Source organism: Salvia miltiorrhiza, chromosome 8 (assembly GCF_028751815.1).
Source record: "Salvia miltiorrhiza cultivar Shanhuang (shh) chromosome 8, IMPLAD_Smil_shh, whole genome shotgun sequence".
NCBI lineage: Eukaryota > Viridiplantae > Streptophyta > Magnoliopsida > Lamiales > Lamiaceae > Salvia > Salvia miltiorrhiza.
In genome coordinates this window covers 53,365,628-53,382,290 of record NC_080394.1, presented here as the reverse complement: position 1 = coordinate 53,382,290, position 16,663 = coordinate 53,365,628, and the positions used below count along the sequence as shown (strand labels likewise).

Below are 16,663 nucleotides of genomic sequence, written 5' to 3'. Positions count from 1 at the left end.
TACCGATGCCGTGAAATTCTGTCGGTTCTTTTCCAGGTGGTCGAAGAGAAATCTTTCGTTCATTACAAAGGATGGTGGCGTAATTTTTGGCTAACCAGTCCATTCCTAAGATCATATCTACGTCCCACATGAGCAGAATATTAAGATTGTTCGCTACCATCTTAAGTTCTCCCATTTCAAATTCTACGTTCGAGCAAACATGAGTGGTGGTAGATCTTCCTCCTGAGGGTGTAGTGATTCTTAAGGCACACTTAGCTCGTTCTGATTCGATTTCTAAGGTATCTACGCAAGGGGCAGAAATAAAAGAATGCGAGGCACCAGTATCGAACAGAATCATAATGGAAAAACCCTTAAGCTTGCCCATACCTGCCAGGTTTCCCTGGTTTTTCTCGGGCTGATTTTGGGTGATAGCAAAGGCTCTTGCCTGCTGCGGCAGTTGTTGCGGCTGTTTCTGTTGTTGTTGGCGCTGTTGGTGCTGGTGTTGGTGTTGCTGCTGGTGTGGCTGTTGTTGGCGGGGCTGATGTTGCCCTTGAACTGCTCGCAGGGGCTGGGCATAAGTGGCCCTAATTGCCGCGCCCTGCTGTTTGTTGGGGCACTGAGAGGAGTAGTGGCCCTTCTGGCCACACGTGTAGCAACTGTCAGTTCCAGCCCTACAGACACCACAATGTGGTTTGTTGCATTTTGGACAAAGGGGAACTTCATTCTGTCTTTGGTTGCCCCCGGCCGGGGCAGGACCCTGTTGCTTCCCTTGTCCTTGTGGCTGAAATTGTCCAAACGGCGCACTTCCTTGCCATGGCCTCTTGTTAGTCTAGTTTTCACTCCCTCCCTGGTCGTTCCAGTTGCGCTTCCCTTTAAAGTTCTGAAGGCGTGCAGGTGGGTTGACTGGCGCTGAGGTCTGTGACGGAGCCAACCATTCCACTGGCATCGCAGCTTCGATGTCCAGTGCCTTGTTCAAAGACTCAGTGTATGAGAGTCCACCATGACTAGCTAGAGTCATCCGAATCTCGTGCCTCAGACCGGCACAAAATTTCTCCGCTATTTTCTCATCAGTATCCACCTGCTGTGGAGCATAACGTGATAGATCGCAGAACTCACTGTCATATTCTGTCACTGTCTTCTTTCCTTGTTTCAGGCTATAGAACTCAGCCTCCTTCTTCTTCCTGTAACTCTTGGGAATATACTTATCGTATAATCCAGTCTTAAAGTCTTCCCAAGTATAAGCTGCCCATTGCTCGGGAGTCAGAGTCTTTCGGCGGGCTTCCCACCAAAAGTCAGCCGATCCGGCTAGTTGGAAAGACACGCACGAGAGTCGCTCCTCTTCAGTGCAGTGTAGAAAGGTGAAAATACGCTCCAAAGCGCGTATCCAGGCTTCGGCCTCGGCTGGGTTGCCTGTCCCAGTGAACGTGGGCGGATTCTGTCGAAGAAAAAGTTCTTCAGTTCTTCTAGCAGGGGGTGGAGGGGGTGGGGTAGGTTCCCTATCGTTTCGCGGTCCTTCTGGTATTTCATCGCGATTCCCATCGTTGTTAACGTTTCTCCTAGCGGGGCGACCTCGTTTAGGCGGCATTCTGCAAATTACAAAACACCTATTTAGCACATTCTACGGGAGTCTCTAAGGCAATTAATAAAGAACTGCTTGTCAAAATTAACTTATCATAACTCCAAAACTAAGATATTAACAGGAACCGTTGCATACACAAGTCACATTATTCAAAGTTACTACATTCTTAACTAACTTGTGAAGAATAAAACCCGTAGAGAAACGTAAAACATACGCGAGATTGTTGCAGGAAGCCCATGCTAGGGTCATATATACATATCGTGGAAAAATTTGCCTCATCGAGGACTTTTACATCATTAATCAAAACGTTTCCGTACTATCGTTAGCTAACGACATCAAAATAAAATATAGTCATAGGGTCACAAAAACATCGGAACGAATCATCGTTTCCGGAATACATCCAAAAGCTAAAAACTATCCAATCCGCGAACCCTGAGTCGCGGTACGGCTGCTCCTCGGTGACGCCAGGGGGTCCTCCTCCGGATCCTCCTCCTCCTCCTCGCTGGGCGACGGGGTCTCCCCCTGACCTTCACCCGTCTCCCGTATGATTTGGGCTGTGCGGAAGATGTCGTCCGCAATCTCACAGATCGGATCATCCCTGGTGCGGATCCTGGCCGTGGCACGAGGCTCGGTCAGGGCTGGAGGTGGCAACGGCTCGGGACGAGTAATCCTCCTCATCGCACCATATGGCGCTGTACCATCATCCTCCTACATAGGGGCCTTGCCCCTATCTAGGAACTCCCTCATGTTGGCCATGACCCTGTCAGCGTCGGCCATGGCAGCCGCGAGCCTTGCGTCTACCGTGGGTATCGGTGGTGGTGGAGGAGTAGTTGCCCAGAGAGCTGAGTCGGGAGGCGACGGGAAATCCCTGCGAGCCCGTGGACGAGAAGGGCCTGCCTCGTCGTCGTGCCTACCACGGCGCCGTAGAACTGGGGCAGATGGTGGAGGGTCTTGTGGCAAGGCCATCTGGGGCTCGGGAGCAGCAGCAGGTGCCTCAGCGGGCAAAGGCGTCCCCACTTGTACGTAGTCTCCTGGGAGGATGTAGGGCCCTAGAGGGGCGCTGCCCCACAAGGTGAAACAGGCCTGGAGCTCCGCAATGAAACTAGGGAAGTCTCCCACGAGGTCGTGGTAATCCTCCCGGCGAAAGATGTAGTGGGCAGAGATCTGCCTAGCCCATCCCTGCCACTCAGAAGGTAACAGTAAGATCAACCTCAGGATGCCGTCATACCCTGACACTCCGTGTGCACTTGCCTCGACCCAGTGTCTGTAAAAACCTGCGAGGAACTGTCCGAGGTTATCCCCGTGACATGGGGCATAAGTGCGGTAGGACCGCTCGACCTCCTCTGGACTAGCCCATGGGGGCAAAGGTCGTCGTCGAGTAAAGATAGTCCTCGCCATCTAACAAAAGGAGTTCTATCGTCAACTCAAAGTAAAACGTGACAAGTAACTTAAAACGATAAGGTTTCAAACGTCTATACTTGACAATCAAGAATCGGTTCGAAAATCATAACTTGTAAAATCTAGACATCACAACATTATCTAAATCTAGTTTTCAAGCACATGTCATAGGGGTCCTTAATACTTAATCACAGATTAAGAATTCGACAATCATAAAGTTCTAGTGTCATTGTCTACCGATCTTAAGGCTTGTCATGCGATGATGATGTACTCTCCTATGTTCCATCGTGAGAGTGAGTATGTATCTATCTTAATAGTTCTAAGTTCTTGTGATTCATACAATAATCATACTTATTCATGCTTCATGCATTTTAAGAAAGTAACTTAATAAAACTTGAAAGCGCTTACCATAACCTCCGTTGAGTGTGACGAGATGTAGTGCCAAGCTTTTGTCAACTAGTTCATGAGCATATTGACTTACTTAATCTAGACTCGACTTAGAAGGAATAATTAGTACTCAGAGCAGAAGAAACGCTCTGATACCATTCTGTCACGACCGCGCTTGCTAAGGATAGCAAATTCGGGGAAACCGCGACTAGGGGAGGGGATTTAGGAGCGGGATTAGAAAGGGACATGCTTAGCTTCTTGATGACTCGACTTTGTATAAGGGAAACAATCGAAATAACTAGATATTAACGAAGGCCACAAGGGGACCGTACATAATATTATCCAAAAAGGGTACTCAAAGAGTTCGAGTACATTGTTAAATAATACATATTGTTTGACAAATGACATAATATCTTAGTAAAAATCAGTGTTTGCAGCGGAAAAACAACAATTCGAGTATATGTATGAAGACATATACTCTACTCCGAGGTTCTCGTCCTAGATTGACAAAAGCTCTGCTTGTACACTACACCCCCGATCACAGCTCAACCTGCACATTTAAAAATACATGCAGGGCTAAGTACGAGAGTACTTAGTGGACACTTGCCGAAATTTACATACATGCATAATATTTTATTGTCAAGCCTTTTACAGTAGTAAGATACGAGGGTTTTCCTTTAAAGACTCGTATTTACCAAAAATAATATCATTTCTTTCATCAATAACCCGCGCAGGCATTTTAATATCATTAATTACCATATCAGTAACTCGTGCCGAGAGGGAGGCCTCCCTCCGCGGACACTATGATCGGCCAACCCGCTAGATGACTCACGATCACAAGGGTGTACACTAATTCCGAAGGGATTTGCGGTCCCATCCAGAATCCGAATTCGATTAACATCAGATAGGCAATTAATAACAAAACATAAAGCATTTAGGCATTGACAATATCATTCAAAATTCATAAGCATAAAGTCGTAACAATTCTATAATATGGTTTTAGTTTATACGTAAGAAAGCCCACCTGGTAGTGGAGACTCACGACTAAGCCTTAAACTCTTGCGTTCAACCTTGATTCGAAAAAGAAATAACGTAAGGTCTTAGTCCGAGGAAATTCTCAAATAAATGAGGATGAGTAATGTAATTATGCATGGCTCATATTCATTTTTATTAAACAATTAACCCAACTAGGTTCCGTCCCATGAGTCAAGTAATTAACTACATTGATTCGTTCTCATTAGGGTGTTCTAAACTGTCAGTAAAACATAATAATCTCCCTTCGTGTAAGCAAGGGAAAGGAAATAATAAAGATTTAAACACCCTATGTTCTCTTCTCTCTCTCTCTCTCTCTCTCTCTCTCTCTCTCGCGGTCTCTCTCTCGCGGTCTGCTCTGCTTCTTCGCTTTCTGCTCTGGAGGTCAGCTCTGGCCTCTAAGTCAGCTCTGGCTGAGTTAGCTCTGTGGCGAAGTGATTCCTCTGGCGAGGTGATTCCTCTGGCGAAGCGATTCGTCTGGCGAAGGGATTCCTCTGGCGAGGTGATTCCTCTGGCGGCGTGATTCCTCTGGCGAGGTGATTTCTCTGGCGAAGTGATTCCTCTGGCGAAGCGATTCCTCTGGCGAAGCGATTCGTCTGGCGAGGTGATTCGTCTGGCGAAGTGATTCCTCTGGCGAGGTGATTCCTCTGGCGGGTTGATTCCTCTGGCGAGGTGATTCCTCTGGCGAAGCGATTCCTCTGGCGAAGAACGACTTCTCTGGCGAAGTGATTCCTCTGGCCTGGCATTTTCTCCGCTCTGCTCTGGTCATTCCTCTGCTCTGGCCATTCCTCTGCTCTGGGAAGAGCGACGGGGACTCCAGTTTCCAAAACCAGAATTCTCCGTCCTTATCTCGCCTCGATTCTCACTCGTATACAGACCTTAATCTCTACCTATGTGAGCATGCTGTGATTATTCACGTTCTTCTACGTTTAAAGCTAAAGTTCTCGTTGTTCATCAAGGTTTCAAGTTGTAGGTTCCACAAAAACGTGACTTAACATGCTTTTTGTTCATTCGTTTACAGCCCATGAAACATGATTTCTGCGAGTGTGATTCATGCCGATTGGAGTAGCAACAGAGGTCGAAGGTTACCTTGATATATCGCGTGCTTTGGTCGGGTAAAGAACGATGATTTCTCTCTCGCTTTTTCGAGCGTCGAGGTGCAAACTGAAAATGAAATGGCTGTTGTTCTTAGGCCGAAAATAGGTTGAAAGAAACATGGCGAGGGGAGGAAAATTAAGCCGAGTTTTTACCTTGTTCAAGTCGGCAGCAAGAATCTCGCTCTACTCCCATTCGTGCAAGGCGTCGAGAGAGATGAAACTTCTTGCTGTTGTTGCTGAAAATTCTAAGTGTTGAAAGGAGAAAGGGGTGTCTCAAGGATTGAAGAGTGAATTTATACTTGGAGCTCGGTTGATGTGCACTTGAGTGCTAAAAGGAGGGCATTGGTTGTAGCACTGCATGGCGTGGGATGGGGTGCAGCAGGTGAGGTGATGGGAGGCCTTTCGGCTGCCCAGCCAATGGGAAGAGCTGTTGCTGCAGCTTGATGGGAGGCCTTTCGGCTGCCCAGCCATAGGGAAGAGCTGTTGCTGCAGCACCTTTTTCACATTTTCTTTTCTCCCTTTTTCCTTCTTTTCCTTAATTATGGCGTTGGCAGGTGGCAGGATAGGGTGGCGTGGGTGGTGATGTGATCTAAAAGAAAAAGATCTAAGTAAAACCCTTCAGTGTTGGTTTCTCTGTATTAGAAATACTGGTTTCGTGTTTGCTAAAATCGATAAATGCTAAATTAAATCCGTAGATTTAATTCGTTCGTCATTCTAATACTTAAATTAAATCTGTAGATTTACTTAGCTTCAAAGTCGGAATTAATTCACGACTTAAGTAACAACATGAAATAATCTCCATCATGATTAATAAATAACACAACTTCGCTAAGTTGGTTATAACTGAGTAATAATAATTCATCGACTCAAAGATTCTCGTCGCGGTCTTAAACACGCGAAGATAAATAGAAATGCATACTGCTAGTGTAGTGACTCTGTCTCCAAAATACGTAATTCAGAAACATAGCTGAAAACATAAGGTGCTTCATTACTGGCAGATAGATAAATAAACACGCAATACTGGAATTAAATACTGATAAAAGAGCGGGTTGTTACAGAAAATCTACATTATAACTCATTTGAAGATGGATGGAGCAGTTATTTTGGGATTATAGGCCTAAATGAGAGCTCGTTACTCTAATACTAGGTTGCTATATACAGTTCAAAAATTAAAAGCCCAGCCCAAGTTACTTTTGCCCCATCAAAATTTGCAAGGGTTCAAATTTCAATAATGTTAATTAATTTAGATTGAAAAATATTTTATGTGTGTGCATGCGTTGGTCTAATAGTAAGTGGTTAATGTCTAATACCTAGGTTGTGAGTTCGAGTCTTTCACCGCACGGTCTTTAAATTTTTTTAATTATTTATGTAATTTATATAAAAAATAATTATAATATTGTATGCCTTACAAGTAGATGTTATAGATATTTTAAAATTTATTTATTTATTTATGTAATTTATCAAAAAAATAATTATAATATTTTATGCCTTACAAGTAGCTATCCTGTTATAGGTATTTTAAAAAAGAAAAAGAGGATGCGGGTTGTTTGATCGTATGCTTTGTGAATGCCCTAGTTGCATCTATTATATAATAGGATTAAGCCTTAACCTATGTGGCATATCTAAAATCCCACCATTTCAAAATTTACCATATATAATCTTCATCATTTATTAATTAATTAACTATTACATTCTATATAAAGATTCATTAATCATAATAAATATAATTAATAATAAATATAATAATAATAATAATAATAATAATAATAATAATAATAATAATAATACATATAATCTAAATTAATAAATTTTATTATTTATTTTTTCTAGATAAAAATTAGATTTACATGTCTGATAAGAAAAAAATTATAATCTATATACGATAAATTATTTTAATTGAATGTTAGTGATTAGATGTATATTTGTTATTAATTTTATATTTCTCAATAGCGTACATATTATATGTATATGTTGCAATATATTATATTGTATGAATATATATATATATATATATATATATATATATATATATAATATTTATATTCTTAATTTTCAATAAAATTATTTTTGAATTAAGTTTGAATTGAGACATGCACGTATATGTAAATGGTCCGGTCATTGATTTACATGTTTGCATAATAAGGCATAAATTCTATAAACTTATTACTTTAAAATAAAATCTTATTTTATGTCTATCAAACTAATTAAAATTTGATTTTTATTTTTTATAAAATAAATCCATACATTTTATTTATATAGGGAAGAAAAATATATTTTTCATTTCTGCAAACTTTATTTGTTTCTGTTCGTCCATTACTACAATAATAATAGTAATAATAATAATAATAATAATAATAATAATAATAATAATAATAATAATAATAATAATAATAATAATAATAATAATAATATCTATTCTATAATACGATTAGGCCTTAGTCTACGTGGCAGGCCTCAAATTCTTTCTTTTCAATCTCAATCTCCAACGTGGCATTTGAGAATCCAATCTATATATTCTCATTCTCACTTTTGAAACAAAAGTCACGCCTCCCTCTTCCTCACGCCTCCCTTTTCCTCACCCCATCGTCGCCGTCCCTGAATCCGGTCGGCGTCGTCTCCCCCTTCACTGTCTCTCTCTTCTCTCAATCATTTTCTCTCTCTAAGGTCGATTGCACACTCAAATTGAGCCCTAATTCCCCCCTTAAACTGTCCGCATCTCTCTCCCTCTAAATTCAGGCGTCGCCGCCATCCTAAGGGCGGCGTTGCTCCGCCTCATCTCTGACTCCCTCTTCCATTCCTTAATTAGTTCGATTTTGTTTCCACTTCTTAAACCCATGAGAATTCTCCATTCGAAGCAATTAATACAAGAACCCTAAGATTTCTTTTTCCTATAACCCGTTGCCGTTCCTTCTTCTAGACTCCGGCGAAATAGTCGCCGCTGAGCTTGCGGTTCGTCCGCCGCTGAGTCACCGCTGAGCCCTGGAGTTCGTCCACCGTGCCGTCGACCCCCACCCCACCGATGACTTCTCTGTTTTGATGCCTCCATTTCCCGATCTTCCGTGATTCTTCCTACACACCTATGGTAAGTATTAAATTAGTTTCCTAATTTAATAACGCGTTTCACTATTTTAAATATAGAATGATTATGATTATTATTTTAGAAAGAACAATTTTTGGAAAGAATTTTGGCATCTGCTATCAAGCGTGTTGTGATTGTTGCATGGAAGCAATATGATTTATCAACTCTGATGAGGGGTGAAATATGCAAGGTCCTAAGATCAGGACACGTGGCTTTGCTTGGAATACCAAAGATGAGCAGCAAGGAGCAAAGAAGCTGTGAGAAATAGGCAGAGGGAAAAGTCCAGAGCAGAGCTAACCAGAGCAGAGTTGGCAGAGCAAAGCTTCCAGAGCAGAGCTGCCAGAGCAGAGTTGCCAGAGCAGAGCTTCCAGAGCCAGAGCTAACCAGAGCAGAGGGCCAGAGCCAAGTTGCCAGAGCAGAGAAGCTAGAGCTAGAGCTAGCCAAAGCAGAGATGCCAGAGCCAGAGCTAACCAAAGCAGAGATGCCAGAGCAAAGCTTCCAGAGCAGAGCTGCCAGAGCAGAGTTGCCAGAGCAGAGCTTCCAGAGCAAAGCTGCTAGAGCCAGAGCTAACCAGAGCAGAGCTTCCAGAGCAGATGGCCAGAGCCAAGTTGCCAGAGCATAGATGCCGGAGTTAAGTCATTAAAGTCAGAGCCAGAGCCAAGTCGCCAGATCCAGAGTCAGAGCTAAGTCGTTAGAGTCAGAGCCAGAGCCAAATCGCCAGATCTAGAGTCAGAGCTAAGCTATTGGAGCCAGAGCGCGGAGCCACACGCCAGAGACAATTCGCCAGAAGGCGGAGCTACTTAGCAGAGTGGAGCCAAAGAGTAGAAGTCTGCCCCAAGGAAGGAAATACAGAGCTACTAGACAGAGCGGGATGATGAGGACAGAATACAGCTCTGTAATTAGGGGACAACGACCTGACAAGTTATAATCTAATAATAGCCTTAATTAGTTTAATAGCGAGCATGCGGAATAGATGACCAAACGAATTTACTACTTTACCCTGACTGTAATGCCTATAAATACCTACGATGATGAAATAAAGCACACGCTCTCTCTTTTACTGCTTTAAGAACTCTTCTCTTTCCTTTTCTCTCTAGAGTTTGAACTAATAAAATTACATATATAAATAAAATATCTAAATTGTTAGAGTTATGTTTGTTAGATAGTTGACAATTGGAGTCATGGTTGAATATAATTTTATATTTGATGATGCGCTCTCAAACTCTAGATGAGATGACGCTCAAAACTTCAGACGAGATGATGCTCTTTCAAGTTTTAGACGAGATGATGCTCTTTCAAGTTTCAGACAAGATGATGCTCAGAAGTTAGAGATGATCTGTCAAGTTTGCGACGAGATGATGCCCACAACTTGGTTGGTCTTAAAACTCCAAATGATACGATGTTCGATAAATCAGTTATGGTCTTTTAAATATCAGGCGAGATTATTTTCATAATTAGTTATGCTTTTAGAAGTTCGGAATTATATGATACTCACAATTCAATTATGATTTTTCAAACTCCATATAAAATTATGGTCAAAAGGCAAAATAAAAAAAAAAATTGAACAAAATTAATAAATCTTCTAACAACAAATGCAACAAATCAATCCGCCATCATACATATGTCAAATTTATATGTATTTCTACTTTTTTTTTTCTTACGCGTCAACTTTTTATAAAATTTTATATGAAAACTAATGGGTATTTTTATGATCTCAACAAAATTAATAATTTAATTGCTAAAAGTTGTTGAGATTAATATAATTTAAAATGTATTACTAATTTAATTTAATTTAATTAATTATATAAATAATTTACATAAAAAATTATTTATATAATTATCATAAGAATAACATAAAATATATATATTACAAGAAAATATGTACCCGTCGAATTCGACGGATAATACACTAGTGTGTAGTATACTAGAATATGATTTTCGCACGATTGTTTGTTTGATTTATTTATTGATTTTACTAAATTTTGATATTACTATTATTTTTATAACTCAATTTGTGATTATAAATTACTACGTAGACAGTAAAATTGAACAATTGACATCAAAATTAAAAGTGCAAGTTATTACCTAGACAACGTCTCAAAGAGACTCAATTACGTTTTTCACAAAGTTTAATATACTTTGTAACAATATTTACTAAAGTTGTATACGCACACGAATAATGGTTACAACTTACAAGTATTCGAAAACTTGCCGCAAAAAACCTATTTAAGTTAATAATTTTGAGCCAACGAGACCTAATTCAAATGAGTAAGTTGAGGTACCGAAAGACTACTTTTTGTAAAAAGTCTTGGGTTCAATCTCGTCTGTCTACGGTTAATTTCTCCATATTTTCCACGTTTATGTGGATAATGGTCCCCGCCTACGTCCAATTATTTTTCATCTTTATGTGGTATGCAAGTAGCTTATTTGATACAATTATTTTTCACCTTTATGTGGTATGCATGTAGTTTATTTGATTATATAATTGATACCTCTTGTAATTTTTCAAAAAAAAAGTTAAATAGTTTTGAAACAAGGGAACCTATTCATTAAAAATAATTTATTCACTATAATCTTTTAATATCAAACTTGATCATAAAATTATTAAATTTAGAATATATTTTATTTGATGAAAAATGGTGAAAAATATATTATCAACTTTTTTTCACATATTATGGGTGAATAAATTTTTTCGAACAATACAGAAAAAATTCAGAGTAGCTCATTTTTCTTTATTTTCAATTCAATTCATGATAATATTATTATGACTAAAAATATAAATAATAGTATTTCTTAAATTTAACTCTGAATTCATCATTAGTCATGCTCTTCGCCTTGCTCCAAGTGCGCACCCTCAACATATAAATAGCAAGACACGCAATCAACTCCCTAACCAAATTCAGCTCCAATTCCAAACCCACGAAATGGAAAGCCCAACCGCCAAATTCCACCACCACCGCCACCTTCTCCTCCTCTTCCTCCTCCTAATCGCCGCCGGAAAATTCAAATTCGCCGACGCAGCGCAGCGGAAGATCCACATTACGGACGAGCTGGACGACGTCGTCGACGACGAGGAGGACGACGACTGGAGACAATGGGGCGCGGCGAAGCGACCCGACTTCGACCCGCCGCCGCCCACCGACTTCACCAAAATGGGCGAAATGAGGGAGGAAAATATGATGGGGCCTGTTTTCGGATTCGTTAAACTCCGACCCGGAACTCGTCGGACTTCGGTAATGACCTTTACTTCATTCAAATCCTCCAATTATTTTCAATTTCTCTCTCATCTATCAACAAACGCAATTATAGTAGAAATTGATGAAAACTTCACCATTTTAGTTCCGAATTTGTGAGAATGTGAGCTGATGATGTAGAGGGAGAGAGAGAGAGAGGGAAAGGCATGTGAGCACGTGCTTCTGTTTGGGGATGGAAATTCTTCTCCTAAAATGGTGGCGAAGTGAGCAGACATGGGATGTAAAATATGATACTAGTATATTTTATTATGACGTTGGGCAGGCAGTTAAGGTGTTATTACTATTATTTTTAATAACGTTTCTTGAATAATTGAATTTTGGATCCATATTAGTAGTATATTTTATAGGGCCAATCATATTAATTTTCAGCATTTTCTATAAACAATCCTCAATTTCCATTTTTTCTTCAAAAACTCTTATTTTTAGTTTTTTCATAAAATATCTCAAATTTTCGTTTTTTATAAGAAACACCCAACTTTCAACGTTTTCCAGAAAATATCCTTAACTTTTAGCACCCATTACACAAAATTAGCAGCGGAATGATGTTTCACCTCACCAAATTCTTAAGTGGAACAATGTCGTTTTATTGATCGAGGCGGGAAAAAAATATACTCACCTAAGAATTGGACGGAGTAACTCATCATTCCGTTGCCGAATTTCATATAAAGATAGTTTTTGGAAAACACTGAAAGCTGAGGGCATTTTAATAGAAAGCCAAAGTTATGGACATTTCTTGAAAAACACTAAAAATTTAAGATATTTTATGGAAAAGATGGAAAGTACGAGAATTTTTAAAGAGAAAATCAAAGTTGAGAACACAAAATATGATTAACTTTCTTTTATTTCTAAACTTTCTCTATAACTTTGAGTGGAGATCGATAGAATGAAATGAACTGAAATTCAGTCACCTATCTCGTAGGGACAATATTTTACGTGGTTCGATTCGTGCATCTCATATTCTCTCTGTCTGTATCTTAAAGGAGATGGTATCAGAAATGGCTATGAAATGGACCAAGGTGGCAAGAACCGGAGCAACGGAGGCCAGGTTCAGCGCCGTTGATCTCAGCACGGTCATGTTCACCATGCCAAAAGGTCGAAACGTTTTGGAGGTTCGTTTCGACTTTCCTACGAAAAATCTCTCTCTATACATGGCTAGCATACCTAAGTATCGCTGCAGTGAAATTCTTCACAAACTGTATAGGGAATTTCTCATTACTTGTGGAGTTCATCTACAGTTTCTTGGTTTTGCAATGTCTAGTTAAAAGAATACCTGTTGAGCCAACCGGAGGCTTATGAGATCAAGATAGGCGACCAGCTCTTCAGAAGACCGGGAGATCCTACGTTCGATGAAGTTTTTCACAAGCTCCAGATGGAGAAGGCTAAAAGCTCCGATGCCAACACCATGAACGACGAGAGGCATCACGAGCTTTAGCAACAGAGAACTACTGCTGTCCCTTAACAGCTCTCCTACTAGATGAGTGAATATTCTCGTTATTTCTACTGACCATATATGACTCATTTCATCTTCCCTGCCTTGTAAAATGTTTACATTCTCAATTTTTATTACACTTTCCTCTGTTTGTGTCATTAATTGACTTGTTCCTGCAGATATCTTAATGTGGTTAATAAACTGTTTCTGCTCATATGATGCAGATTTCTAAGTTCATAAAACTATAGCTGAAACAACATAGATTCAAGAATGTTGTTCAATCAACATAGATTCAGTCCACAGTTACTCTAGTTTGAAGTTGTTAAATGTGTTTGAATAACAAATTAGGACACTAACCCAAAAGAAGATCAGATCACTTGAGCTTATTGCTGAAGTCCGACAGCTGAAGAAGTCGAATTCTGGAGATTCTTGCAGCTTCGTCTCGCTCTTTTTGAGTGTTATAACCCCAATCCCCTGCTTCAATTACTCGAATTAGGAATTCAAATAATGTCATGGATCGGCTAGTAAGTAAAAAATCATCGTACTAATACCTAAATATAGGTTCCATTTGTTCAACTCGGGCTCTTTGATGACATTCTTCAGAGTTGCAAATCGATCTTCAACAAAGCTTTTCAACATAGAGAGTTTTGAAATTCTTTACATGTTCTACTCCAGAAACTAACAGTAGATAAACATATTGAAAGACATTCATAAAAGTTATAATCCAAAGATCTCTTACTGTAGGTTTAGACCCTGGTTTTCCGGCATCTCTTGAAGCTGCTTAAGAACTTTTACTTTAGGGCTGACAGATTTTTCATTCATTAGTCTACTAGCAAGACTACTTCGCATTTAGGTTCGTTTGTATCTTGAAAATACTCACCCGGTTCCCAACCCGTAGATTCTTTCAGGCGGAATAGCAACTCCAGCAAGCTCTCGAAGTAGAGCATCTGCAAAGCGACCCTGCAAAAGAATATACACGAACCAATAAGAAGAAGGCGATCCACAAGAACGTAGTGAGTTTATGCCTTCTGCCTTGTTTGTAGAATATACCTGCTTCGTTGTGACGATGTAGAGCTTGGAACTAGAAAACTTCAAGGCATCTGGAACACCTGGATAAAATCTGCAGGTTATAAACCACCTTGATCAATATATATCAGCAGAAGAAACAACATAAGTTAATCAAGAACATAAACGATTACCTATTTGCACCAATCCATGTCTGGAAATCCCTATCCATCCATTCATCCCTAACCTTTCCAAAAAGATCTATTAGGACATCTCTGTCGTTCTCATCCCACTCTGCCATGATCACGGGCTTTATAGTCGTCCAGTTCTCCAATATTCCCTCGATCGTGAGTCCGTCTGCAACCTTATACAAGGCTAGGTGTCAGCTCAGAAGGCGCAATCCGCAAGCCGGATCCTCTATGTAAGATATTCTATTACATCTACATATGATCCTCATGTGCATGAGGAATTTAGTAGATGCAAATATGAGATGCTACACAATGATGGAATTGAGAGTTTGGCTTGCATAATTTGACCTCGTAAAGTAAAGATTAAGGGCAGGATACATACTGAGGACTTCCGAATTGAGGGAATCTTTGTCTCCAACAACAATCTCACGAGTAATAAATTTTCGTATCCAGTTTCTACCACTGGTCGAATCTGAAACAGCAAACAACTTACTTCATTCACCATTGTCAGAACATCTTCTGCAAAGAAAATAAAGAAAGAGAACGAACTTCTGAAGATGCAATTACTCCTAATAAGTAGGGGTCTACATTCGGTTTTTTATTCAGGTTTTGTTAAAACCGAACTAAACCGAATTTATATTTGGTTTAAAGAAACAAATCGAATAAATCAAATCGAATTAATCGAAAATTTTAAAATTTAAACTGAATCAAACTGAAAAATCCAAAAAAGAAAAGAGAGAGAGAGAGAGATTTAAATTAAATTATATTTTTAATCATTATCCATCTTCTATTTCAAGAACATGAAATTGTGAAAATGGGCTAAGGCATTAGGGTTAGAAAATTAATATTGAACCTAACCGAAAAACTAATTTTTTTGAAAGAGAAAAAAAAACCGAACCAAATCAAAAAATCGAACCATATTTTAATATTTCAATTTGGATCGGTTCAAATTATTCGATTTAGTATATTTTGATCACCCCTAGTAATAAGGGAGGCCATCATTTACCAATCAAGATAACTATAAATCAAGCAACGCTACATATACATGTTGCTTATCATATGTCATGTTAACATTAGTTAGACAAGAAAAAAAGACCAAAATAAGCAAATCTAAAGACTGAAGTGCAGCAATGCCAACATTCCTCAAGATCCAAATTCTTGAGCAGAATCTCATCTCATAATTCATAGCTTCGTCGCAGCTTTTCATTGAGCACGCGAGAGATGGAAGGCTATAGCAATTACTGCAACGCAATGCTGATAGAAACAACTATCAATTACTAAAACAAATTGTTGAGAGAAACAGCTGCATTTTTCTTAATTTTAGAGATGCATTTGTTAATCTGACAATTCCAATATTACTATAAATGGAAAATTTCAAATTCTAAGCAATCTAAGAGATAAAGAGCTCGATCAATATTCAAACTTATTCATAAAGAAAAAATAGAAAAAATATTTACTGTATGCATCTGATCAACGATCCAATCCTCTAACTGTGAGTCCACGCCATTGAATAGATTTGGCCATCTTACTTTAGCAGCCTAAAACAGAGCCCCCAAAAAACACAAGTAAATTCGAGAATTGGAAAGAAAATACACACATAAACCCAGATATCATCTAATTATTATATCAATTCAAATTCCACAGAAGTAGATAATTGGAAAGCTGAGAAAAGCTCACACAAATACATTAATATGTGCTTCAATCCAATAGAACTAAATATATCGACAAAAAAAAAGAGTAAAAATCGGCTGGCGAGCAATAAATCATACCAAAATCCATAAAAATTTGACAACATCGAACGCAAAATTGACTGATCGGAACGAAGTAAATGCGAGTAAAAACTAAAATTGCAAAATGGCAAGAAAATTAAACGCCGGTAAGAAATCACTTCAGCAAAAAACCTTGACGGCTGAAAGCGAGCTCTCTCCGCAGCTGTCGCAGAGCACTCCATCAAAATCCAGAGCATAGAGATTCCCCATGACTGTGTGTGATTTTTTCAGGGTGTAGAAATTTTGTAGATAATATTCGATTTATCACCCGCCACACCAGAAAGGCGGAAAGAATAATACTACAAATCGATAGAAGTTAAATTAAATGGGCCTTGAAAAGACGGCCCATGAGTCCATAATAATCTATATACTTCCCAATGTCCACAAAATATTTTTTTTATTTTTATCCATTTACAAAATATTGGATGAAATATTTTTCTAGTTTATTTTTTAAAATAATTTCACTA

General features: G+C 39.1%; 2 protein-coding genes across 4 annotated transcripts; one reads left to right on the top strand and one right to left on the bottom strand.

Annotated features, from left to right (window-relative positions):
- Positions 1-11,397: 11,397 nt before the first annotated feature.
- Positions 11,398-13,392, top strand: LOC130999092 (uncharacterized). The gene is made up of 3 exons (XM_057924576.1): positions 11,398-11,784; positions 12,786-12,914; positions 13,064-13,392. The coding sequence occupies exons 1-3, from the start codon at positions 11,476-11,478 to the stop codon at positions 13,235-13,237; spliced, it is 612 nt and encodes a 203-aa protein (XP_057780559.1). The 5' UTR covers positions 11,398-11,475; the 3' UTR covers positions 13,238-13,392.
- On the bottom strand, positions 12,988-16,529 carry LOC130999091 (uncharacterized). 3 transcript variants are annotated; one of them, XM_057924573.1, is made up of 10 exons: positions 16,329-16,486; positions 15,885-15,965; positions 14,810-14,899; positions 14,434-14,603; positions 14,285-14,354; positions 14,115-14,194; positions 13,974-14,036; positions 13,786-13,862; positions 13,592-13,708; positions 12,988-13,407 (listed from the first exon to the last, which is right to left on the bottom strand). In XM_057924573.1, exons 1-9 carry the CDS (start codon positions 16,404-16,406, stop codon positions 13,608-13,610), a joined length of 810 nt encoding a protein of 269 aa, XP_057780556.1. In that variant the 5' UTR covers positions 16,407-16,486; the 3' UTR covers positions 12,988-13,407; positions 13,592-13,607. The 3 variants fall into 3 exon arrangements, with proteins under 3 accessions (XP_057780556.1, XP_057780557.1, XP_057780558.1); XM_057924574.1 differs by lacking the exon at positions 12,988-13,407 and having other exon boundaries at positions 13,478-13,708; positions 16,329-16,529; XM_057924575.1 differs by lacking the exons at positions 12,988-13,407; positions 13,592-13,708 and having other exon boundaries at positions 13,839-13,900.
- Positions 16,530-16,663: the final 134 nt, after the last annotated feature.

Excerpts from the sequence above, each read along its gene's own strand:
- LOC130999092 (XM_057924576.1), top strand. The coding sequence starts at position 11,476 with ATGGAAAGCCCAACCGCCAAATTCCACCACCACCGCCACCTTCTCCTC. Across the intron at positions 11,785-12,785 it reads CCGGAACTCGTCGGACTTCG|GAGATGGTATCAGAAATGGC; the intron begins GTAATGACCTTT and ends TGTATCTTAAAG. Across the intron at positions 12,915-13,063 it reads AAGGTCGAAACGTTTTGGAG|TTAAAAGAATACCTGTTGAG; the intron begins GTTCGTTTCGAC and ends TGCAATGTCTAG.
- LOC130999091 (XM_057924574.1), bottom strand. The coding sequence starts at position 16,406 with ATGGGGAATCTCTATGCTCTGGATTTTGATGGAGTGCTCTGCGACAGC. Across the intron at positions 14,355-14,433 it reads ACATGGATTGGTGCAAATAG|ATTTTATCCAGGTGTTCCAG; the intron begins GTAATCGTTTAT and ends TATAACCTGCAG. Across the intron at positions 13,863-13,973 it reads AACCAGGGTCTAAACCTACA|CTTTGTTGAAGATCGATTTG; the intron begins GTAAGAGATCTT and ends TATGTTGAAAAG.